Source organism: Hyaena hyaena, unplaced genomic scaffold (genome assembly GCF_003009895.1).
Source record: "Hyaena hyaena isolate Hyena2069 unplaced genomic scaffold, ASM300989v1 scaffold_640, whole genome shotgun sequence".
Classification (NCBI taxonomy): domain Eukaryota; kingdom Metazoa; phylum Chordata; class Mammalia; order Carnivora; family Hyaenidae; genus Hyaena; species Hyaena hyaena.
The window spans coordinates 52,931-79,164 of NW_024081274.1; the positions used below are offsets into that span (position 1 = coordinate 52,931).

At 39.7% G+C, this 26,234-nt stretch overlaps 1 protein-coding gene across 3 annotated transcripts in view; it reads left to right on the top strand.

The window, feature by feature from the left end:
- The first annotated feature begins 281 nt into the window (after positions 1–281).
- SLIT2 (slit guidance ligand 2) overlaps positions 282–26,234 on the top strand; it is a 373,810-nt gene continuing 347,857 nt past the window's right edge. For 2 of the 3 annotated variants that reach the window (XM_039216599.1, XM_039216600.1), the window contains exons 1-4: positions 283–1,347; positions 4,052–4,123; positions 5,293–5,364; positions 16,765–16,836. In XM_039216599.1, coding sequence (XP_039072530.1) covers positions 1,169–1,347; positions 4,052–4,123; positions 5,293–5,364; positions 16,765–16,836 — 395 coding nt within the window. In that variant the 5' untranslated portion in view covers positions 283–1,168. Of the gene's footprint in view, positions 1,348–4,051; positions 4,124–5,292; positions 5,365–16,764; positions 16,837–26,234 lie in introns of all 3 variants that reach the window. The other variant, XM_039216602.1, reaches the window with a different exon arrangement.

Consider the following 26,234-nt stretch of genomic DNA (forward strand, 5'->3'; position numbering starts at 1 on the left):
GGAGACGCGAAGGGTGACACGCGCGCGCGCGCGCACCGGACTGCCATCCAGCTGCCTTCCGGGCTCTCCTCGGGGTAGCGGATCGCACTGGCCCACTGCCACCTCGTCATCCCCCAGGACTCTCCGGCAGGACCCAAGACGCGACCACATCCACCTTGGCCTTTGCGCTCCCTCCGGCCTGCCTCCCAGCCCGCCCCGACTCAATCCTCGGAGGAGCTCTGGTCCTCAACTTGGCGTTTTGGATTTCCTCTGCTGGGGTGGTGACTAGTGGATATTCCTGCCGGCTGCGGCAGCCCCACTGCCTTTTTGTCTTTTCTGCGTGACCTCAGGGAAGGCCCTGGTGCGGAGCGTCGCCAAGGACGCCAGGAAGGAGGCGCGATTGCTGAGATCTCCGTCTGCGAAGTGCATGTGTGTTTGCAAATCGCCCTCGGCTGTCGGGAAACGGCGAGGAACGGTCCCGGCTGCGCAAGAGCCGCAGGCTGCGGGGAGGCCGCGGGAGTGAACCTCGCGGGAGACCCGCAGCGCCGCCCTGCGACCCCCGGGCTGCGCCCCCGCCCCGTGCGCCCCCGCGCGCCATGCCCAGTCGTCCGGCGCGCTCCGCTCCCAGCCCGCGGGGTTCTTGAGCCTTCTAGCTTCGGAGAACCCACTTTGATCGAGGCCACCATTTCTGTCGAGGACCCCTCTTCTGTCTCGTAGCCTCCCCACTGGGATCGGATTTGAAGAGGGGGTCCGTGGAATCGGAGCACCCCCTTTTCCGCTCAAGCGACCCCTGCATCTACACGGCCTTGAGAAACCCCAGCTCTTTTACCGCCAAGTTGATCTCTGCGAGGCAGACGACGCGTGACCCCCTCCTCGCAGCTTTGGGGTCTCCTTATAGCCTTGGCCTGGCCAATTGATCCTCAGTACCTCAAGTTGCGCCTTCAGGACCCTAGGAGCGCCTGCCCTGCTGGAGGAGAGTGGAGGGGAAGTGGGAGGCTCGTACCTGTATCGTCTCTACTGTCCTGAATATTATCAGTCACTTCCAAATTATTTTGCGTACGTTCACCCGGACACTCTGGGGTCCTAGCCCCGCGCCAGAGACTGGGCCTCAGACACAGCGCGATCCGCGCGGAACAGCGAGCTAAGCAGGAACCCCCCGCGCCGGCGAGCGAGGAGGCGGCGGGGGAAGATGCGCGGCGTCGGCTGGCAGACGCTGTCCCTGTCGCTGGGGTTAGTGCTGGCGGTCCTCAACGAGGTGGCGCCGCAGGCGTGCCCGGCACAGTGCTCCTGCTCGGGCAGCACGGTGGACTGTCACGGGCTGGCGCTGCGCAGCGTACCCAGGAATATCCCCCGCAACACGGAGAGACTGTGAGTATGGGGTCTTCACCCACCCCCCCCGGCACACTGGGTCGCGCATCCCCTCCATCCAGCCTGGAGGGATCAGGCAGCTCTCCTGCACGCGCATCCTGGGCTTGAACTCCCCGGGAGGGCGAAGGACGGGAGAGCGCTGCTGGGGTGGGGGGGGCTGCCCTAGGAGGGGCGGGCCGCCTGGCATCTGCGCCGGATCCCTTCCTCCCACTCCCGTCCAGCCACTTCCATTCCCAGGGCGGGCGACTTCTCTCGGGCCTGGGGCGCCTCTTACGTAGGCACAAGTACTCGAGGATGCCCGGGGCAAAGGAGACGCGACTCTGTCCCCCAGACTCTGTAAACGGAGTCACCTTGCGGTGGTCAACACTACCGGGTGGTTCCAGGGCCGAATCCCAGCTTTTGTCGCCGCGGGGTGGCGCGGAGGGGGGGGGGGCGGTCGGCGGAGGGACTCAGAAGGGAGAGACCTCCGCTCGGCGGCTCAGTGTCTCCCTCCTGGGGACGGAGGGCTGGGGAGAAGGAGTCGTGGGGCGCCTGGGTTCCCCCCCCCCCACCGGGGGCGCGTCCGCCGGCCTCCCAGGGAAGGATGCCCCAGGACCGAGGCAGCTGTCTCGCCGCCGCACGGCGTCCCCGCGACTCTCTCCCCCGCCCCCCACGTCCCCAGGGAGGAGGCGGCGGCGGCGGCCCCGGGAGACCGGTCCCAGCGGGTGACTGAAGGGTGACCGCTTCCCAACGTCGAGGCGAAGTTAGGGCAGGCTCTCCAGCCCGAACCAGCGGAGCGGGGGTGACGGCTACGGCGACCCCGCGGCCCTCCGCTGCCCCCTCCGGCCCTTCCTGCGGAGCCCCAGACCCCCCCCCCTTCGCCCCCCGCGCACCTTTCTGGCAGTTTCTGTGCCCATTCACGTGGCCGCAGTTCTCCCCTTCCCTCCTTCGCGCTCTGCTGCCCGCAGACATCCCCGCCTCCCTGTCGCCGCGAATCTCTAATGAAGAAGTAATCGCAGCCCCGGTGCTGACGGCCCACGCGCTCCCGGTGGGGCACTTCCCGAGTTGAGGGAAGTGGAGCATGGAGGCCGTTCCCTTTGTGAACGCGAGGCCGCCGCCCCGCGCCGCCCGAGCGCCCCGGGCGCGCTCCCCGCGCCGTTGCGCGTGGGCCCGGCGTGCGCGGGGCGCGGGCGGCGGGGTCGGCGCGCCCGCCTCTGCTCCCGCGGCCTCCGCGCCCCCCGCCCCCCCTCCCCGGGGTGTGAGGGTGGCTCGCGGCGCAGGGGACCCGCCGGGACCCGCGCCGCCCGCAGCGCCTCAGGTCGCTCTCCTTCTCCCCCCCCAGTTCTCTCGCCCTCGGCTTCAAGGCCAGAGTTGAGCCCTTTCTTCCTTTGCAAATGGCTCCCCCACCCGCAGCCTCCCTGGCCTGCCCCCCACGTCTCCCTCCTTCTCGGGCCCGAAGCGCTGGGCTAGTTGGGGCCCGACCGAGGGCGTCTTGTCCGAATGTGATCTACCACATTTGTCTGGGATGGAGGGCAGGGATCCGCGTTCTGTCAAACAGCCCGTAAAGGACCCCAACAATTGTAGGAGCAAGTTGGTGCCACTTCGCTCAGCGTGGAGAGCGGGCTGGGGAGAAAGCGGTGCAGAATTCTGTGTCCGCGCTTGCCACCGCCTGCTCTTCAGAGCAGCTTGAAGTGGAGACACTGACACGTCTCACTCCACAAAAAGGGAGTGCACTTAGAACAAAATAGTAATTTGAGTTTCAGGTCCTTGGGGGATGGGGAGAGGGGCCAGTAAAGTTTTCCGAAAACAGTTGACTCAGCGCTGGCTTGTAGGATTCTACCATGGACAAAGTACGCGCTTTCAATACGAATTTCAAACACGATGTTTTCAAGTCAGGGGTAAGAGAAAACTTACTTCCGTGAAGGAGAACATGCAAACCGCAGCAAAGCCTGGTTTTACTTGAAATGATTGGAACCAGGGCAAGTTGAGATCTTGACCTAAGATGCCAGAAAAGGGGGTGGTGACTGGAAGGAAACGTGGTGCTGAAATCCGAACAAAAATGCGAAGGCCTGAATCTATTTCCATGATTGCCCCCGCTAGTAGTTTTCACTTTACAGTCACAGCGGGGGTCCCTGAGCTGCAAATGAAGAGTTTAGTTTTCCTACAAACATAGAATTGTTGGAAGGTAAATGCCTATAAATGCGAGGCTTTGAAGTGCAGCTCCTTTGATAGCACTCTAACTTTTTTCCTTTGCCTTAGGAAGTTGAGCCACCATGCCACCTAAGGACAGGGTTCTGAATTTTAAAAATTTCTCTCTGAGTAGTATTAGAAAATTGTTCCACTTACGTGCCTGAAGGGAACTCTTTGGGGGCGTGCCTAACAATAATAGTCGAATAGCAGAATACCTGTGAAATTAATAGACAACAGCCTTGTAAAAACAAAAATTGAAAGCACTTCCATTTACACACAAAAGAGGACTTCTCCTGATAACATAATCACTTCATGTTCTTGTCAGATGCCTCTAAGCATGGACTTTGTAAACTTGTTAAGAATCATTAGGGGGGAAAAAGATCTTTCAAAGGTTACTACTCCCTTGTGTCTTTTACTTTGTAAACTACTTTAGTAATTGGACTTAATCTTTCACCTTAAAGTTTTATTTGTTTCTTTGTTTAACTAGATCTTGATAGAAATAAAATGGAACTGTCATTTTCCTGTTTTCTCTTAGGGATTTGAATGGAAATAACATCACACGGATTACCAAGACAGATTTTGCTGGTCTTAGACACTTAAGAGTTCTGTAAGTATGTTCTTCTGTATTTTGAAGCATTTTCTTTTGTTTTAAAGGCTGCATATTTTGTATTGTTACTGGCCTCACTTTGAAAAACTGTCCCAATGACAGAAACAAAATTTTAAAAGGTCTTGGTTTCCTTTCTTTTTTGTTTATCATTGTATTATAGCTTTTGATGAAAATGTAGGCTTTTATTTTAAGGTTGGATGCTTGCCATTGAAACAATATTATAGAAATGACCTCAAATGTTTGCTATACCATACCCTAAGTGCCTCATGCATATAAAAGTGTAGAATAATTGCTTCCACAATATGAATAAGTAATGTGAGACATTTGATACACTTTTAGGATTTGAGATTAACTAGAAAGAATTTAAGTGGGTCTGCATTTTATTATTACTAATATAAAAGACTTTTTAAAAACAAACAAACAGCACTTAGATATGATTTTTAACTTTAAAATCAAGCAATCCAACTCTTCACAGTTTTTGATGGGAGATGTTTCTCTATAAAAATATTACTGGTCATATTTTGAATTGTTGTATTTTACACCTTTTGTCGTTTTTATAATATTGTTGACATACGATTACTTTTTTAATTAGTGAGTTAACTTTGTTGTGAGGGAGACATCATGTGAGAGTCAATGTAATGTAAAACTGTTTTTACCTACAGATTTGTAAATATATACATTGCAAGGAACATATACTTTTGATCATTGTGTGTTGAGTGTTTATCTTTTAAAAGACACATTTTGGCCATGATGAAATATTCCAGTTTCCAGTGCATATCCATAAATGAATTAAAGTGTGGTGACATGCTTTCTGTGGATTCTTTGAGTTAAGAACTCACTCCAAAATCAGTTTACCAAAAACAGCCATCAAAACTGCCATGTCATGGGTCGCCCTTCAGGATAAGCTACAGTCGGAGGTTTAGAGTTTTGACTAGTAACTTTTACTAGTATTTTAGATTTTCTATGAAAGTTTTGTGCTGTGGATGCTGTTTGCCCTCTGTAATTTCTCTCAAATATACCATCCTTAAATTTCATATTAAATCTCAAACCAGAGCATGGTTTAATTTTATAAAGGGAAAGAGGTTATGAATTTTTCAGTGGCTGAAGTGAAACTTGCTTATTAGATGGGGAGTGGTAACATTAAGACCCTGTTATACTTTGCATTTCAGTCAGCTTATGGAGAATAAGATTAGCACCATTGAACGAGGGGCATTCCAGGATCTTAAAGAACTGGAGAGACTGTAAGTATTTTTAATTCCAAAGTTATGACGACATAACTGTGTTTGTTAAAAAATACTTGGATTTCAAGGGCCATGTCTTCAACTTCATGTCTTAGTCTTTGAAAGTTTTACAGAAATAAAAGGTTGAATAAGTGGTTTGCAGACTAATTTACAATTACAAATTGTAGGATTTAGCATCAATAGTACTAACTTTTAATAAAGATTAAAGAAAAAAAACAGACTTCTCTTTCCTGAGACATTGATTTCCTTGAATAACCATTGCTTTGGTACTTTGAGAGGTACATGTTTTCCTTAATGTTCATCTGGTTTGTTTTATTTGGTTTTATAGGAAGAAAGGTGGTCATTTTATTTGCATTTACAGTATACTACTGAAAAGTTTTGCTAGTAGTTTTTTAATTTTCATGCTGTTGCCTCGCATGACACTTGAGGACATGTTTTAAATTCTTAGTGATGAAATTTGCTTTTTGATACTTATCACTTATGGTGAACATTGTTACTAACAGTTATTCACAACTTCTTTTCATTATTTTATAGCAGCTTTCTAAGTATTTCTCCTGGAAAAATAATTTAAAGATTGGTAGAAATGGAAGCAAGAATTATAGTATTAAAGCATGGTTGTTTTAAGATTGATTTTTTTTTTCCAAGAAGGCCATGTGGATTTCAGAGTTTAAAATGTATTTTATATTTTCAGACACAGAATCTTATGGATTGGTATATACTACTTGAGGGCCATTATTAATTTATATCTACAGAGGGCAAAATGTCTGTCTGAAATAGTTAAGATAAATTACACAGCATATAATTTGAAGTACGAATTCCATGTCTCATATGTTTTGATAACTCAAGTTTAGTAAGTTTTCATTTTAAGGGCATGTAAGAGCTCTATTAAAAGTAGCAACAATTTCCATGCCTGCTTTAATAGGCACTTTAGGTAAAAATAAAAATTTTATTTAAAATAATGAAATATAAAGTTCATTTTGGGCATAGCACTTACTCAGATTCACCGGGCCCAAGGGCAAAACTTAATTCCGTGTAATTTTAAGTAGACAAAAATGGCTTGTCAACTTCTAAGATGTTAAATATATAGGCATCATTTTTTATCACCGCAAGTAATATTAAACCAAGGGATGTCTATTTTATTGTGATATTTTGTCGGTGATAAATATTACAAAATAGGGAATATAATTAAAATAAATTTAAAATCACTACTTTGAGCTAGTTTTCAGAGAGAAATAAAAACGAGGTAAACATTTGGTTAAGTTCATTACAAAGTTCATAAGTTCATAACCTATCCCTTGGTATATAAAAATACTCTGAAAGTATTCTTTGATCTCCTTCGTAGACTTTATGAATAGTTAATTCCTACTGAGTATCTTGTAAAGGTATTTTTAATGCATCCATTTGAAAAAGTATCAATATAATTTAAATATTCAGTTAGAGGAATACAGAATTTAAAATTATAATTCAAATGTTAACACTTTTTTCATGAATAATTTTTAACTATCATACAGAAATGTATATATTTGGATCCTTAACCAACATCCAATAGAAGGAATTTCGATGACTTTTCATACAGTCTCAATTTGGTTATATGTCATTCTAAATATTTTTAGAAATGCTAGAACAAACCAGACCTTTTCATTGTTTTTCAAGCCACTTCGAATATCACTTGAACAGATTCACTTTTACTAAAAAGTATTAAACAGATGCCTTATGATCTGAAATTTGATTAGAGTTGTAAGTAGGTACTCGCTTTTCGCTTTTGCTTCCCCTGAGAATGTCACTTCATCTCAGAACAGTTTTCTATTCTACTAAGATGCAGTCAGATGTTTCAGAGTGGGAGGAAGATTTGTAATTTTGAATGAAGCTAATATATATGCAGGACTTCTTTAAATCACCCCAGCTGTTGGCGGAGAGCAAATATTTCATATTTGTGAGGAAAAGCTGAGAAAATTCCTTTTGTTTACAACTGCCAAGTCTCTCTGATGGAAGCACATTGCTATCTGACAGCCAATTCATCTCCTTGGGACTCTGGAATTCAAAACCATTTCTTAGGAACATTGTGGATACACTTTTCAAATATTTATTTTTTTAAATACATTAAATGGCAAGATGATTTTGCTGATGAATGCATTCAAGCTATTGTGAAATAAACTATTATAGGTTTTGTTCAGTATATTATTTAAAAAATACAAATTAAATAGCTAACCAGAGGGGTCCATAAACAAATTACTATGGACAATGGGATATATCCTTATTTTAGTAGGTGGTGCCAACATCTCAAAAACTGCCTTTTTTTCCCCTAAGAAGTTGCAAGAGACCATGTAAGAAACTGGAAGTAATCAGTGAATTAACTTTTAACTAATTATACGTTGTGTGAACTTACGTTGTTTTTTCTTTTTTAGCAATTTAGATGTGAATTTTTCCATTCAAATTCTAAGTAAGAAAAAGGTGTCTAAATGCAGGCTTATGTTATGAATGCCATTCACATAGTATTTATAGTAACTTCATTTTCATTTTTTATGTGAAGAAAAAAATAAAAATATTAATTTTTTGTGTGCCATATATGATCTAAGTTTTTTTTTCATTTTAAAATGATAAAACAATTCCAAAAGGCTATCTTGTGAACATTTAAAAATTACAAGTTTTTTCTTTTTGTTTTATGTTGATAGAGTTTTAACTTGATCTAGAGAAAGAAGACAAATCTGAAAACAGAAGATAAGATTTGTGCCTTTATAGAAATCCAACTTTTAATCTGTAAGAAACAGTCATGTTATTAGGTTGAATTTAATTTTAGCATCAAATGAGAAAGTCATTATTTGTAAATCCAAGAATTATAGCTACAAAATGAAAGATTGTTTCGCACTTCACAGAATCAATAAATACAAGATTATATCAGTCAAAAGTCAAGAAATAGATGAATATTAACAACCTTCCTCCTTCCATACTCGCTCCCTCCTCCCTTTCTATTGTATGGGAAACAACATTAGATAATATGATCATCATAATAATGTGGTTATGAATCACTGTAAAACGAGTATGTTTTAATCATGGTTACACACCATGACCACAGGTTACTTCCTGTCTTGATAGTTTCCTACCATCTTTTCAGACCTAACATGTGTAGTGGCAGATTTCCACGTTCTGCCACTAGTAATTGTTATCTGGGAAGGAACAGAAGCTTTGAGAAATGTGCTTCATGTAGATTGTATTGGGAGGTCTCCTATTTGTTTAACTGAGGTGTTTGACTGAAATCTAATGTAGTTATGTGACTAGTTAATTCAATGGAAATTAATTAAGGCAAACTAATTAGGAATAAGCTACAAGAAAGAATCAGAACATTTATAAAATATACGTTTTTATCCTTCCCAGAAGATACTTGTGTATCTCTGCAATAAAGTCTCCATGCAAAATTGTTAATTCGAAGTGATTTTTGACTGGTGAAAAATGTCTTCAAGGTTTTTAAAAAAAATCATATTGAGGCCCCGAACTTTTGTAGGCTGTGTAAAATTCTGTTGTTCACTTCTAGTTTATGGAATTATACTGCAGTCATTAAAGTTCTGTTTTATGACCTTTCAAGGAGACCCAGGCCACTTCAGTTTCCACCAGTGAAAATTTCTGCGTTTACAGGTTCCTTCCTAGTGTGAAAGCAAGAGTATGAGAAAGTTTTGAAATTGTTTGGGTTGTACAAAAAAATTTAGGACATTAAGTCCTAAATGCAATGAAATGTGTGTGTCCAAAATAGAACGCTGATATTCCTAGATTATGTTAATGAAAGCCAGTAGAAAATCTTGAGTATTGGGTTTTGCATTAACTTTACAGTCATCTTACAATAAGGAAATTGCAGTGTGATAAAGCCAAGGACTGCTTTTCTTTTCATACTAATAATGTGCAAACGTGTTCTTTTAAAACAAGTATTGCTTTAAACTCTCCAAGTTTTACTATTGTTGGATTTGAAATGATATCTTTCCTACTAACTTTGTCATTTGAGATACTTTTTTCTTCTTAAAAAATAGTTCCTAAAGTATTATAATGAAGCCATGCAGGGAGCACTGGAAAAGAAACCTGTACATGCAGACATTTTCATGTTTCTATCAAGCCAATATCAAGAAAACACTCATTTTAATTTAGAAAAACCTAAATCCCTTTACAATGGAACCTAAATTTGAACAAACAATGCACTCTCAGGAGAGACTATCTAAAAGACATGTTAATTTTGTATTTAAAGTGGTGCTGAATTAGTTTTCCCATGTGCACCCACCATTCTTAAGCATGTGACAGCCAGTGCGAGGCTGAGGGATTAGGGTACTTCAGGATTTATGTTGTAGGCCTCTACACATGAGTTCAAGAAGAGAATATGCCGTGGAACAGGTCTGAAGGAAGCATCCCGTTTATCAAGAATGTGGAGAATCCCTCTTCTGACTAATCCTACAAGTTTACAGGCAACACATAACATAGTGCTTTTCTTAAAGTAGGGCAAACTAACAGCGCTAATCTCCTTGGAAAAGAATGCGAGCTCATCTCAAAAGAATTGTTCTCTGGCTTCTTTATACTGCCAACTTTAAAATCACGGCAGTTATTTTCCTGGGAAATAAAGTGTGTCTTTAAAGAACTTATCAAACTTACTAGCAGAGGTTGAAGTAGACCCTGCGTGAGATAAAAATGCTATGGATGATCAAGTGTATCACTTAATCTGTGGTATCTGTTCAGTGTGAATTATTCCCACTTGTTTATAAGGGATGTTGGACTATTTTAAATTACGTATACTGACTGATCATAGGAGCCTTTAATGCACGTGTGCTATTGAAAGTTTAGCAGAACATGGAATGCATCCGAAAGGGTTTCTCATGCAACATTTTTTATGGGCGTTGAAGTTGAAGGGTGGTGAGAAGGCCTGTTTGCTCTTTGTGGGCCATTTTATAAATTCTGAAGCAGCAAGGCTGTTTATTTTTCCCACATCTGTTTTGGGCTCATCCTTTGTGACAGTGTTTGCTGGATGCTGTGTCCTTTCTACCTCCCCTGAAATGAGTAGTTTAGTTTGCACTGTTACAATGTATTTGTGGAAGCAGTGAATGTCAAATATTTTACATTGAATTCTGTCTTTCATTCCTGCTGGATCCCTTTCTGCTTGAATTATGCCTGCTAGACGGAATCTCACAACTTTACATGGAATTAGAGACTTTTCTGCATGGACTTTCATATATACTGCACTTTATCTTTTTTCAGAGCAATTTATATCTGCGGGACTAGAGAGAATGTTGGGGAAAATGTTTTCAGAATGTCAGTTTGGTAATAGGGATGATTTGGTACTGATGTAATGGGAATATTGCTTTAAGAGAACATTTATAAAAAAAATATCTGATTGTTGTCTGCAGTGTCCATGCACTTGGATGCAGGTGGGGAGCTCTGGAACACCCCGTGTGTGCTGCCGTTCTAGTCCAGCAGTGAGCACAGGGTGCAGAGAACCCAGACTCCCCTCTGCATAGGCACTTTGTAGTTATATTTTCTGTTGCCGGTTCTATAGATGTTGCTTCATCTTTCAAAGCCTCAGTTTCCTTATCTTTGGAATGGAGATAATTAGTATCTTGCATGCTGGCATGCTGGCAGTTGAATATGCTTTCTAAACAGATACAAACTCCTGTACCCCCTTTTAAAATCAGAAACATTAGGTAAGAGTGCCATCGGAAAACTCTTCCTTCTAATTAGCAATAATCATGCCTTGGACTTATAAGCCTCATTTACCTACTATCCTGCTATTGCGCAAAACTGGGAACCCTTTGGTTTCAGTTCCACTGTGAGATATTGATCAGTTTGCTTCATCTTTCAAAGCCTCAGTTTCCTTATCTTTCGAACAGAGATAATTAGTATCTTGCATGCTAGCAGTACATGGTCTAAATGAAATAACGCACGTAGTTTCACAAAACACTTGTCACATGGTTAGTATTTAAAGAACCATTATCATGCATTTCAACATTTCTCTTGTTTTTTCAAGAGCTCAGTTTAGGCATTATTTTATTTTTTGAGCTAATAAAATGTGTATGTAATAAATTTGACTTTTGTACATTCACATTTTATTACCGTTTTTATTGCGATTTTCTTACATGGCATATGGCAATAGAAGAAATGGAAAGAATGTACAAAAACTCCTTCAAGGTTTCTTTCAGAGTATTTCTCATAATTGCTCTGAATAGACAAAGAAATGCCAAGAAGTACGGGAAGTAAAGGGGAAGCAGCAGTTTTACTCAGAAGTTTGAGTTACCCACCTTTGTAATGCATGAATGTTAAAACCTTTGCCTTAAAAATGTTAGAATGAAAACATTTTAAGAAGGAATAGAAACTTGCCTGAAAAGAAGGCATTTTTTTTTTTGTATGACAAATAGGAGATTGTACATGATAGACTCATTAAGGCAGCGCTTATAGAATGCTTATTATAGACCAAACACTCTGCTAAAATACCTTATATTTATAACAACAGTAGATACAAGACATATATTTTCCATTGGCTTTTGTAAAATTGTTTTCATTTTACATTTTGAATTGGGATGATGATTGCAGATACTCACTGAATTCAGGTAAAAGTTGAGGAAATAAGAGGGTGTCACTTTGACCAATGGGCAAGACATAGACACAGTTGACAGATAATAATTTGAGGCAGTGCTTGTCAGTAATGCTCAGGCTGCCCTTCAAATTGAGATTGTTAAGAATCAGCATTTCAGAGACCAGTGGTGTCTTGTGTGATACAGAAAGATCATTCACTCCACTGAAGGTCACACCCCAAAATAGCAGTGACACAGAGGAAACAGTCATTTGGATCCCTCTTATCTTTGCCCTAAGGAAAAATGTCTTTGAGACACACTTCGCACACCTTTCTGAAATCACGCATTATCATCCCGAGAAACTCAGTCAGCCCAGAGGTCTTGTGGGCAGATTGTTTCTAGCTGCTGGCACAAGAGCTGCAGATAACGAATCTTCCTTGAACACAATTGTCCTTGCTCTGAACAATAGGTGATTGACCCACCTGATCTGCTTAGTGGAGCTAATTTATGCTGGCTCCCATAAATCCTTCTCTGAGATACACTTCAGTACTACATGTTGCTTTCCTGTTCTGGGAGCATCCGATTTTAGCTTCTTTAATTCATTTACATTAGCATTAGCATTGTGGCACTCTTCTTTTTAAGCTGCTTACAAGTATTCTGTGTCATGGCACGTTACTTGTATTCCAGCCCTGTTTAGAAATTGTTGTGCACCTTACTGATTTTTAAAGTAATTCTGTATTTAAAAAAGAATCCTCTTTACGGGTTTAATTTCGGGGCACCTGGGTGGCTCAGTCCGTTAAATGTCTGACTTTGGCTCAGGTCATGATCTCACGGTTCGTGGGTCCGAGCCCTGCATCAGGTTCTGTGCTGACAGCTAGCTCAGAGCCTGGAGCCTGTCTTCAGATTCTGTGTCTCTCTCTCTGACCCTCCCCTGGTCATGTTGTCTCTCTTTCTCTCTCAAAAATAAACAAGACATTAAAAAATTAAAAAAAAAAGGGTTTAATTTCTGGTCATTTTACAAGAAACCCCTGCTTTAATGTTTTTCCTTTAATTGAATACTTTGGAAGAGTTTCACCTTTTATTTTAATGTTTGTGATTTCCGTTTATTTGTAGCACTGATGGAAGAAAGAACAGGAACTAAAGTGTACCGAAAGCTTTTATGTATTTTTTTATTTGTTTCAAGTTTGCTTATTTTGAGAGAGACAGAGACAGCACAAATGGGGGAGGAGCAGAGAGAGAGAGAGAGGAAGAGAGAGAGAATCCCAGGTAGGCTCTGCACTGTCAGCACAGAGCTTGATGCGGGGCTCGAACTCACCAACTCCAAGATCCTGACTTGAGCTGAAAGCAAGAGTCAGATGCTTAACCAACTGAGCCACCCAGGGGCTTGCTGATATTATTATAAAGGGATAAAACCTAACACTGTTTTTCTCCACATGTAATCACATCATTTATCATCTGCCTTTCTAGTATACTACCTTGTCTTACACTCATGGTTGATTTAGATAATATTAAGATCATTCACAGTAATTTTCATGAAAAGATGATAAACTACCTGGATTCAGAGAAAACTATACGTATTTTCATTTTTCTCTCAACAGTAGGCATTTTAAATGGGTCTTTAAAAACAGTGAGCTGAGTATAGAGTTAGTTTTGGTTAATAAAGATGTTTTATTTTCAGGTGTTTCATTCATAGATATTAAAGAAATGAGCTCTATAAAGCTATGTTTTTCCCAAGGAAAGATTGATGGGAAGTGAAATTTCAGTATTACCTTATTTTGAATTAATATTTAGAAATATTTACAGTGTCTCTTTGAGAGAAATGTTTAAGAGGATATGTTCTGGAATCACCCTACCTGAATTCAGGTTTTAGCTCTACTTTCTCTGAGCTGTGTACCCTTCTCCTAAACAGCAGTAACAGTAGTATCTACCGATGGGGTTGTTCTGAAGAACAAAGGAGGTAATTCATGTAAACCTCTCAGAACAGTGATCAGCATGTAGTAAGCTTAGCATATGTTAGCTATTGCTTTTGGAGTGAATTAGGAATGGCTGGGAATATGAAAGCAATAATTCGGGTGCCTGGATGGTTCAGTCGGTTAAGTGTCTGACTTGATTTCTGCTCAGGTCCTTATCTCAAAATTGGTGAGATCACACCCTGCATTGTGGGGTTCAATGCTGACATTTCAGATCCTCTCTCTCTTTCTCTGCACTTCTCTCACTCTTTCTCTCTCTCTCTCTGTCCATGTCTATCTCTCTGTGTTTCAAAATTAATAAACAAACATTAAAAAAAGACACCGCTTGCATCCAATCTGAATTATCTTCTTTATCACAATGTCTGATTTGTTTAAACATATCAAGTTCCTTTTAACTTCTAGATGATGTTGAGGATGGCAGTGGGAGAGAGGTTGAGGTTGATGGGAGGGAAAGGATGTAATTGCTTTATACGGCACATGAAAGCAGTGCTGGTGGTGGGGCTTTGGAAAGTGGTATAAAAACTAAGACAGGATCCTCAGGAAGCATCCCAGAGGAATAGTTGGCTGAATATAAAATGCATATGCGAGAGCATTGCTGAAGTATATCAAAATGCAAAAAGACAAGTATGTTCTCATTTAGAATTTCCTAAAAACCCACTGTGTGCCAGAGAGGAAAGGAAAGAATACAAAGATGTGGTCTTTGTACTTGAAGAGCTTACAGCCCACCGAGAAACAGACCAGTAGGTGAAGAAATATAATACAATGTTAAGGACTCTTCTTTATCAAATTCCATGAAGGTATGGGGACACAGCCAAGGGAGGAACTACCTCTCTGTAGGGGAATCAGGGAATCTTCACAGAGGTTGTAAGAAAGTGCCCACAGAGAAGGGAAAGCTCTCCAAACAGCTGGGGGGCTCTGCAGGGACTGGAGGCTTGAAGGAGCATACTGGTTGTGGCCGGTGAATCCTGGAGGATATTTATGAGTCCAGTAGTTTGGATGACAGTGTGATCGCCCCATCTCTGCCATTTTAGAAACTGAGATTGTCTCCTTGAATAATGGGAGTCAATCCCAGAGCGGTTGCTTTTCTAGGAAAAAAAAATCTAATTGCCACTGTTGTGAATATTTGTTGTCTATTTCTTGAGAGAAGAAATATAACAAGGCCATAGCTAAGTTATATTTTATGACAGTTGTTTAAGTAGACTCTGGAAGTCGTCCTTCCTTAGTAATACTCCTTCCTTTCTCCATTCCCAGCAGAGGAAAATAAATAAGTAAAAGTTTTTGGTTTCACTTTAAATTTAACCTTGTTATACGCTTTATTTATAAAAATTAGTGTAAGTGGGAAGAAATTCCACCCTTTCACCACTAATTTTACCATTTTCCCCCTAATTGTCTTGGCATACTTTTTTATAAGTGTGCGTTTTATTAAGTGCCGAGAATGTTTCTGTAGATAATGAACTTCTTTATAATGTGAGTTTATGTAACAAGAGTTACAGTCTTCATCATTACCTCATGGCAGTTTGGAGTTTGAAGTTCTGAAGTTCAGCTCATGCAATTTTTCACCTAATGCAGGAGTTCTTTTTATTACATCCTTTGCAGGAAAACAAAACACAACACAACACATTGCCTCTGCCTGAATAAAAGTGGGATCAGGAGTTGAAAGTTTCTCAAGGCAGACATGCCATTTCTTCTAATTCTTGGAAATTCACTAATTCTTAGAAATGTCTTCCTTATAATCTCCTTTCTCAAGAAATGTAATCACTAGTGCCAGTTCTGCCCTCTGGAGATTACATAGAATTTTGCTTCTACCCGATGGCCTGTTAAATATGTCAAGATTGATAGATAAATAGATAGATCGATAGATAAACAAGTCAAGTTTAACATGCCTTTTTTGCCTGTCCTCTTAACATTTATATTTAATACTCAATTTTCTTTAAAGTGATGTTAGTTTTCTGGACCTTCTTACTCTCCTGTAGAGCAGTAGCAATTTATACATTTTTTTTTCAACTTGTAAACCATGTAAATGTACATTTTGCATCAGCTTATTATATAATTTAAATTTGGGAAAAGCAGGGATGTGAACATTTATTTTTACTGAAATATTAAAATGTCCACATGAGCTGAATGGGACTGAGATCATAGTACCAGTGCCAGGATCTACCTAGCCTTTAGCAAGGGTGCACAGTCCAGAAGAACTTAGTTACATGGCATCAGGACTTAATTGAGTTAGAGTTGCAGTCAATTATTTTTTAAACTCTAAATTTACATTCATATCAGGTAAACATGTAAAAAAGCGTGATCTAAACATTTTTAGCCACTACTATTAGTTCTCATTCAGCCTTATTTTCAGTTTTGGGTCAAGAACTGTGGGTTAGGTTTGGACTTGGTGGATTTGCCCATAGGGGCAAATCATGTTGATATTTCCTCACACCTTTTTTTTCCCCACACTTAAAGAAAATGCTAACAAAATTGAAATTTCCATCTCCCCACAATGCCTTGGATAAAAATTTGGGTCATCTGGGACAGCACATGAATTATTTTAGGCTACCATTTACTGTGGTATTTGTGTTGTATATCGAACTCACCTAAGCTAGACTAGAGTCTCAGGCAAGAAATCTTTTTTCATTGTGTATGTTCTGGATGACTGATACTGCACACCATGTGAGGTTAGGGTTTAGGTCTCAGTAATCATCTGAGTAAGCGTATAATGGAAAATTGCTTTAAAGAGTCAGGTAACAAAAGGTGAAACCAACTTTTGATTTGCAAAGCTTGAATTCTTTTGAATGTCACTTCTCCCTTTCCTGAAATACAGGATGAGGCATGACACTACCAAATCACAGACTCATTGTTGGATATTTTCTATGTAATGTATGCTTTGTTTTTGTTTTTCTCAAAAGGCGTTTGAACAGAAATCACCTTCAGCTGTTTCCTGAGTTGCTGTTTCTTGGGACTTCGAAGCTCTACAGGCTGTAAGTAGACAGAAATAGTTATTGTTGCTTTGGGTAGTACCTTGTATTTTAATAAATGTATTTGGATCTGTTTCCTTGTGCTTTCCTGGAATCTATTCACTGATAGATTAATGGATTAAAAGCTTGCTTTTTTGTTTTTGTTTTTGGTCTTCTTATGGAAATTTATGATTGGTTTTCCAGTGGCTCCTGTTGTTTTATTTGGTTAGCATTTAGTGGTTCATGTATGTGTCATTGTAATTGTATTATTCTTTTTTGGTTATGTGATGATGAGGAGGAGATTTACCTTGCTTCTTTATGGAAACTTTTGATTAAGTTCTGAGGGGAAAATTTGCCTCTATACTTCCTCTGAAGAGGAAGTTGGCAGTGTTTTCTTGTAAAGTTAGGGTTCTTAGTGTCACCTTCCTCGACATTGTTTCTGTACTGGAGCAGTGTTTATTAGTCTGGAAATATTATTATAAGGTATTTAAAGAGGACTGTAAGTTTCCCCTTAAATGTTCCTTTTAATGCCAGAATTCCAAACTTTGCAATAGGAATGACCGTAAAGGTTTCCTAACAAATATGTCATAGACTGTTAACGGAAGTGCTCTTTTGGAAAGAGCATAATGTGCGTTTTAGGCAGAATCAGGTTTTCCTCCCTGGAATGCTTGTGCACTGACCTAATAAGTAATAGTGAAAACACATTTTTGAAAGCTTTTAAAATTAGATTTGTGGCCCTATGAATGATTTTGTGCAGATGGGAGAGAAGCTACAAAGGGTTGGAAAAATAAATAACGATGATTATTGATGTTCACGGATGTCGTGAAAGAAACTGTGGGGACATATAGAATAAATTGCTCGGCACGCCTTCCACCTGGATGGTAGGGGACGTCCCATAGGTTCGTGTTTGTCGGGGAAGTGAGAGGATTCCTTTTTTTCCAAACTTGGCTTTGTCGTAGCCTATGAGTTCAGTAGTGTTATCAATTCTACAAGTGGGAAGACTGCCCTCGAGCTGTCCCTGCACTGCGGCCAGGACCTCTGTTCAGTCCTCCTGACGGCTTAGCTCACTACAGAGAGAACTCCGTGGGCGGATGTGCAGCCAAGCTAGCACAGCACATCTCCCCTCTGCAGTCTGGCCACACTGGCATGGGTCCTCTGGGGTCAGCCAAAGCCTCCTGGCAGATCTTACCTCTTCCTTGTGTTCAGTGCTGGCTAATTGGCCAGCAATTTAAGTAAATTAAAGAAAAAAAAAAATCAAAGAAACCTGAAGATCAGCCTTTAAATAAGAATACTTTAAGGACTATTTTGACCAAGGCAATAAAATATAGAGCATTTTAAAGATGCTGTGTGTGCATGTAAGTCGATACTGGTGTTGAAATAATTGCGCTTCGTTTCTAAGAAGGGCCACAGAGAGGGTTTTAGACATCATTCTGCTTTGTGCGTTGTTTTGGTGATGGAGGAGACTGAGGAATGGACCCTTGGCGTACGATGAGGGATATGAAACCACCACCTTGCTGATAGGGCCTGTATTAACGAGATTCACACCAGTCTAGGCAATTTACCATTTTCTAGGTAGCTACGAAAATATCATTTAAGTGGATGACCGTCATCTACAATATAAAGTATTAAGCCAAGGAGGGGAAAATTAACTTCAACATGACCTTGGATAAACAAGAATGTTTGATATTTAGTCTAGAAGTACTTGATTTACTTTTCTTAGGAGGCTTCAGGTGGTATAATCAAGCGCAGAATCCTCTCTTAACAAAGTCTATTTCGTGGAACGTTTTTCCCTCTTTGACACTATCACATAGCGGACCAATGGATTTTTCTCTTATATTTTGTTATGATTTTGTGACTTTAGGAAGCTGCTATGTGAAAAGAGACTTGAAATCCGGAAGAAGTAAAATTAAAGGAACAGAAACCATAAAACTCTGAGGCAGTATTTTTTTTAGTTAATTAAAAGCATGTAAAAATATGGGAAAATGGGCAGCTGGAAAATACACAGAATAGGGAAGTACCTGTTCAGCGTAAATGATCTCCTCTGGGAAGTTTTGGAAGATAAAACTTTATTTCTTAGGATTAGTTGCATGGGGGGCTCGAATGCTTTGATGTTCCTGAAACTAGAGATTGATGGTATAATGTTTACTATTGACTGAGATTTACCACCTGACATAAGCACTGAATACACGTAGAAATAGTGGTGTAATTTTTTTCTGCACACTCACATCAGGGATCGTCCTTTGAATTAAGGCACTGTGTGTCCCACCTGAATTTGATGTAGTAAATTGTTGCCAATGATATTTCTCTTGAGAGGGTAAGTTATAAGCTACATGTGACCCCTTTTTTTCTAATGATGGTAATCATTAGTTGGATTAAACAACCAACATTAACCTTCTTTAATAAATAAAGGACCAAAACCTTGTAAGAGTGACTGCCTGGCAAGTGTGATTTCCAAGAGGAAAAGATTCAAGTGCAGATTTTCTTCCTATAATACAGGTGCCTCGTAGTTCACCCGAAACAAATGTTCCACCAGATGGAAAAATGTGCCCAGATCTATAAACAAAAATGTCCTTTAAGATGTTCATTGAAAAATGAATCTTTCATAAGAAGGATAAGTGACAGAACAAAGGATACAGGATTTCTGACAAATAGCCGAGAGTATATGTTGGGACAGGGAAGGTATTAGGCTGGTTGTCCCACATCTTATTAAGCAATCCGTAATTGCCCTTCTATATAATGCAGTAGAGACACGTCTAGAATTTATGAAGGAAACACATTTATAGTTTATTCTTTATTAAAATTGTTGGATAATTTTGATTAGTATCTCCGTTTCTTTTTCTAACTTACTGTATTAGCTATTTAATACTTTCAGGTAATGCTCTTTTATCCCAGTATGTAGCCAATGGGGAATTTCACTAGTTTAATGTGTAGTTCGTATTACTGATGTCTGATTTTTATCATTAGGATTAAAGCTAGTCTGATGTACTGGACATTATGCAGATTTTCTTTGCACTTTTGTAATGAGTAATCACCATTTGACTCTCGGCGGAGAATGAGATGCCAGGTGAAGAAGCACATGTGCTTTTTTTGGACCCTAAATGTGATATAAAAGAAAAAGAGGGTACACTGTATATGAATTATGATTTGACACGGTTGGTTGCTGCTAGCAGCCAAATATGCTTTTCCTTTGCTGTCTGCTCCAATTTCTCTTTGGACGGGTTGAGAGAGCACTACATGTTCAGGTCAAGATGTTTGCTCAGAAATAGTAGTACAGTTGCAGCTGTGTTTGTTGGAGCAGGAGACTAGTTTAAATAGCATTACCATTTATCCAGTCCATTAACAGAACTCTGTAAAATAATACCAACTCTGCCTAAACTACAGGACAGTGTAATAAAATTACAAGCACTTGTTGACAGATGGAAAGTGTAAGTAAAGGGCCTTAGGTTGGAGGTTAAAAGAGACAGCACATAGTTTCCTTAACTCATGTAGATACGCCATTCTCCCTCTTGCTACTTCTCCAAAACCAGTGTTACCTCTTTATTATCAATTTGATAGTAGAGAAAATCATTTTTGGAGTAATCTGGAGCTAATTAACTGACTGAGATTTTAGTGACTTTTGAAATGGGCGATCCTGATTGATTGAAATTTATGAGTGGCAATTATACATATGAGTAGCATATACAAATCTTCCTGATAAATGTTACCTTAAAGGTGATTTACCAGTGAGTGAGTCACACTTTTCAACTTGAGTTTTCAGCTACTAATCCAGGCTCATTAGAGAGGAATTTCATTGGTAGTACTGCGGTCGAGTCTTTGGTTATAAATATTTGTTTTGTGGTTTTCAGTTTATTTCTTTGAGTATTATTATATTTACCCAGACTTCTAACATAAGCTTAAGTATCCAAGGCACGTTGCAGAAACTCATTTTTCACATGTATCTACTGAAACAAAACAAAACTAACAAATGAAAGTAAACGCGTTAAGTCCCAGTGATTCATTTTCTCTACTTCTTTGAATAAAACCTTTTTATTTATGGTTCAGAAGTAGCATTTATTGTTCCTCAATGAGCTTTGGAGCCTCTAAATTATCTAACATTATAAATAGTATTTTTAAATTCAAGGACTTTTTATGGCCTACTCACCACTTACCTGAGACAAATACATCCTGACCGCTTAATTTCTTTGGTCAGGTCACAGTTCATTTACTGTCAGATAGGATCTCAGAGGCTCAAAATTGTTTTTGATAATAATAATTGGGGCTTTTGTTTAGAAGAAGACTTGATTTTTGTTTTATTGAGATAAAAATTAATTTGCGAAGTATAACACATATACAGTGAAGCAATCTTTATTTTCCTTTCGTCTTGCTCCACAGAAGGAGCTTTACCATTTGTTTTTGTTTTTGAATAGTTGTAAGAGTAACATGCCCTCATCTTAGAAAGGTTTGGGCCGTTCAAAAAGATAGAAAAGAGGATGGAAGAGGCGCCTGTGTGGTTCAGTAGGTTAAGCGTCCGACTTCACCTCAGGTCATGATCTCACGGTTCTTGGGTTCGAGCCCCGCGTTGGGCTCTGTGCTGACGGTTAGCTCAGAGCCTGGAGTCTGTCTTCGGATTCTGTGTCTCCCTCACTCTCTGACCCTCTCCTGCTCACGCTGTCTCTATCTCTCTCTCAGAAGTAAATAAAACATTAAATTTTTTTTTAAAAAAGAAGAGGAAGTAGAAATTATTCATTATCTCGCCATTCAGACATAATCACCAGTAAACTTGTCAATTATTATTAACCTAGTTTACTTTTTCTGTGATTATGCATATAAATGCTGATATACGTTTATTACAAAAACATGTTTTGTTTTGTGTTTTTATGTCCCCAGGGTCTAGTATAAGGTTTGACCTTTAGAAACCTCTCAGTAAGTGTTTGATGTATTGAATTAAATCTCCGTGGGGTTCAGGGTCTGTAACGTGAATGAGCAAACAGTAACTCTGGGAAGGCATTATGAATAATAGAGAGCCAAATTAAATTTAAAGGGTAACTTGGCTAATTAAATGGTTAGTCCCCTTAGGTCTTCTAAACATTGGAGGGTTTGGGTCAACACAGCAAAATAAAAACAATCTGTTTTGCACATAAGCAAAATATTCTTTAATTTAATATGATACTGCATTCTATAAAACTATATAATTTAGTCTCACAGGATTCTTGTATTCAGGGATAAAAGCAGAGCACAACAGCGGAGCTTTTATCAAAATTCCTCTTGCATTCATTTCTGCCAGCTCTGATTAAAGTGCGGGCTCCTCGAGGTGTCAGGTGCCATAGTTTCCTGCTCCCTTTCACTCTCGGCCTGTTCGGCCCCTGCCACAATAAATCCCACACTGGTTGTGCTGGAATTGCAGGTTACAGTTGCTACGGTTACCGTCGTCCAGCCAGACCCACATCATTACTCATCTTGTGAGCTGCCATGGTGGCTACCGCCAGTCCCCGTTGCAGAGTCTGCCCACGGGCTTCGCGTGCACGCGAGAAAAGTTCCCCGAACGTGGTGTGTCTGTCTTACCATTTGGTGCAAGGCTATGCTGTTTGTATTGCGCATGCTCATACTTTGCTAGGGGGAACGGATTGACTTTTTGTCTTTGAAAACTAAGAACTGACAAGTGAGGTGAAACTTAGAAATGTGGTAACTGTCAGTGGTTAAAACACCAAGTCCCCTATTATTTATTCAGTAACTTACTCATGAGCTGTTATTATTGGGCCCGAGGGACTCTGTTCTTGCCACTTAAAGAATAGAGATCTACGAAGAACGTTTAAAAATTTTTTAAATTTACCAGTGGGGCGCGTGGGTGGCTTAGTTGGTTGAGGGCTCGACTTTCGATTTTGGCTCAGGTCATAATCACATGGTCACGAGTTCAAGCCCAGAATCAGCTCTGGGCATGGAGACTGGTTAAGATTCTCTCTCTGCCCCTCCCCTGCTTGCACATGTGCTCTCTCTCTCTCAGAAAATAAAAAAAATTAAAAATGAATAAATAGATTACTAATTATGTAACTGAAGGTAGGTAGACCCAAGACTTGATACAGGGTCATCTGAACACAATTCAGAGTAGCCATTACCACTTGACATGAAGAAAAGAGGCAAGCCATGGAGGAGGACTTACTTTTGATTTTGTTTTAAAATCAACATGCAACCCTCTGATTCAGAAGTTATAAATGCAATGAGGATTAATGTTGTACTTGAGATTTTTGCCAGGCTTCACTCTTATTTCAAAGCGATCACAAGTTAAAGGTTGTTGCTTAAAAAAGTCAGAAATTAAGTAGGTTTCTGTTGTTGCCAACCACAGAATACACACTGAGTGTGATGTCTACAGCATAATTAATTGCATCAAGTATAAGAATCTTTTCCGTTCAAGTGTACTTGTTTAAATAGTTGCATGATAAACATGCAAATGTTCTATCTGTACCGAGAAGTACTCACTGTAGGCTAATTTGAATTTGGAGATACTGTACTAGACACTGGGGAGAGAAACTAGCATAACATTTGGCCCCATATAATAGGCAGGATGTGTGGGCCGCCATCATGGTTAATATCTGACCTGTAATATATAAATTTAAACTTAGTTCATCAAGAGGGATTGTGTTTGTTGAAACATGAATTTAAATAAATGTTTTCCATGTGAAAAAGACATTTTTCAATATGCATTATCAGGGAATATTTTAAAATTTGGTGACAAATTATGAAATTGCCACTGCATTCTCAAGAGTATCATTTGGAGACTGCAGTTTGCAGAAATAATTCCAGGAATAAGTGTCGATAGGATTTTTGGTTCTATTTAGCTCATTATAACATATTGACATATGTTTTAACACACTGAAATCAATTAATTTATAGCCTAAGAGAAGGGACATAAAACACTAGTGTTTAAATACTTACTCAGGTCTGTTGTTTTTGGAAATCTGGTGACACCTCTGGAGTCCAGTTTCCTTATCTGTAAAATAGGAATGATCAGATATTCCTCCTGGGGATATTTCCAGTCATAATATAGATTCTGTATTCGGAAGAACATTGCCAACTTTCCAGTGTGGTGGAAATTGTATTACATGATTATTGTCTAGTCCTTGCAAAATCAGATGAAAAAAATAGTCACACAGATGTCTTTGCAACCTGCTCACAGTCGTCAAATCTCCTTGTTCTGTTTCACCTCTGTCTTCCAATTATTCACGGTGAAATAACACAGACATAAGCACAGCCGCATTATTTTTTTTACCACTAAACATTAACATAAAGTATGCATCATTTTATTTCTCCTTACTTGGCCACACAAGGTGCATTAAGGCCAGCGTGTTCTTAATGAGATATCTTACCCTCTCCCAGTTGATGATCCCTGTAGTTTTAAAATTTCTATATAAAATGAATTAGCTGTAGAAACAGAGACTGTGACTCAGAAGCTCTGTTAAGTCTGTATATTTGGGTTGTTGTCTTGATGTGTTTTTCCTAAAAAAAGAAAAATACGAATTAGTTTGAAAATGCTGTGTAAACTCCACCAACCATAGGTAAACTATTGTGAGTTATTCAGAAGATTTGCCTATGTTGCTAAAGAACATTTTTATTGCTAATTAAAATTTCAGTCTTTGAAACCATATAAGATAATGAACCCATTGATCTTGTAATATGCAAATATGATGTGATCTGTGGAACATTCTGTCATCTTTACATAAACTGCATATGTGATTGTAAGCGCATTTTTAGCTTAAACATACGTCAAAAATGCAGTGCAAATTGCAAATCGTTTAGCACTTTGGATTTAAACAATATTTGATAATGGAATAGATGTAAGCCAGAAGCTACATTTGTTTTGTTCTGTTGTTATTATAACTCCAATACTTTTCATGTGTACATAAGCTTTGGAGGCAGAGGGAGTGTGTGTATGTCCTGATCCCCATAGGCAAGTTGATCGCGGTCACTGAATTCTTCATAAAAAGTTGAAAAATTGTGATAAATAGTTGATAAATTGTGATCGATGTAAGAAACTTCAGGCAGGAAGGTTTTTTCTTTCCCCTTGAAAACTAAATTCTACAGAAGGAAGCAATGCAAAGTAAAAAAGTCCTGTTAGTGGCGATACCCATGGTGTAGGGTACCACATGGCTGTGTGAAATGTTATTAAGAGAACATCTGTGCCTCTTGAAATCTCCCCCAAATGAATGTGTACAGCTAAGTATGGCAACTTGATTTAAGTGTTTAAAAAAAATCTCAAAGAAAAGAGAAATAAATACGTCTGGAAACAGAATGGGAAAAGATAGCTTTGCCCCGTCATGATAGGTTTCTTCTACTAGTGAAAGATTAAAGCTTGAAGTATGTGAATAGCTGAGAACAGCACAGAGAAAGGTTGATTGCTTCCCCTCCAACAGTTCCAATTGATTGAAAAAAGCCTAATTTAAAGTTCTGTTTGTTCTATGTCTTAAACCATCAGAATTCTCTTTTAGGACCGGAGGAATGCTCCGGAGGAAAAAGAATCCAAGGATAAAAAGTCATTGCAAGCCAACAATTGTTCCTAATCCTCACAAAATGCTGGAGAAATTAAATTTATTCTTTATTGCTCAAAGTGTTACCTAGGTCACTGGGCGATGGGAAAATTGGACTGGAAGTCGAGTAGGCGCAAGCTTTGTTTTGTGTCTAGATGCTTAACCTTAGACACGACAAGGCGTCTTAGAGTGTGGTGGGAACTTGGTTCAGAGCGTTAACACCAAGACTTTTATTACCCGGGATTTATAATAGGCTGTGCTGTCAGGAGATGAAAATGTTGTGTTTACATTGCAGTGTTAAATGATCATTTAATTAACACCTAAGGAAAAAAAAAACTTGTGAAATTCTTAGCAGCTTTTATTGTTGGTTTCCTGGGAGGTTTTAATATCCAAGTTTCATTGAGATTTCTTTTTGTAAGTAGAGACACAAAAGACATTATAAACTTTTTAAGGAAGACAAACAGTTTAACCTTGACCCTTTTTTTCCCTAAAATATTAATTTAAATTACATTTTAAATCTGGCATGCTCGTTTAAAAGGTGTCTAGACTAATATATTAAAAATGCATCTTAATGAAACATTGTATTTTTGTGTTAACATTTAACATTTAAATATTTTTAAATTTCCATTTTACCCTCTCTACTGTAAAACATTGGAAAATGCCAATTAGTTTATCATAAGAAGTTTAAATATGTTTAGCATACTAATTGTACATATGTTTATGTCTTTGAAGCCACCACTGTGGTTACACTGTTTTAAGAATCAGGGTCAAAATATGTAATCACAGGTAAGCAAATTATATGGGGAAAAAGTCACCTTATTATTATATTATCATCATGATTTTCTAATTGGAGTTAGTTACTATCATGGTAAAAATAGTGGTAAAAAATGTTTACATACAGACAGTGGGATGAATGACACCATT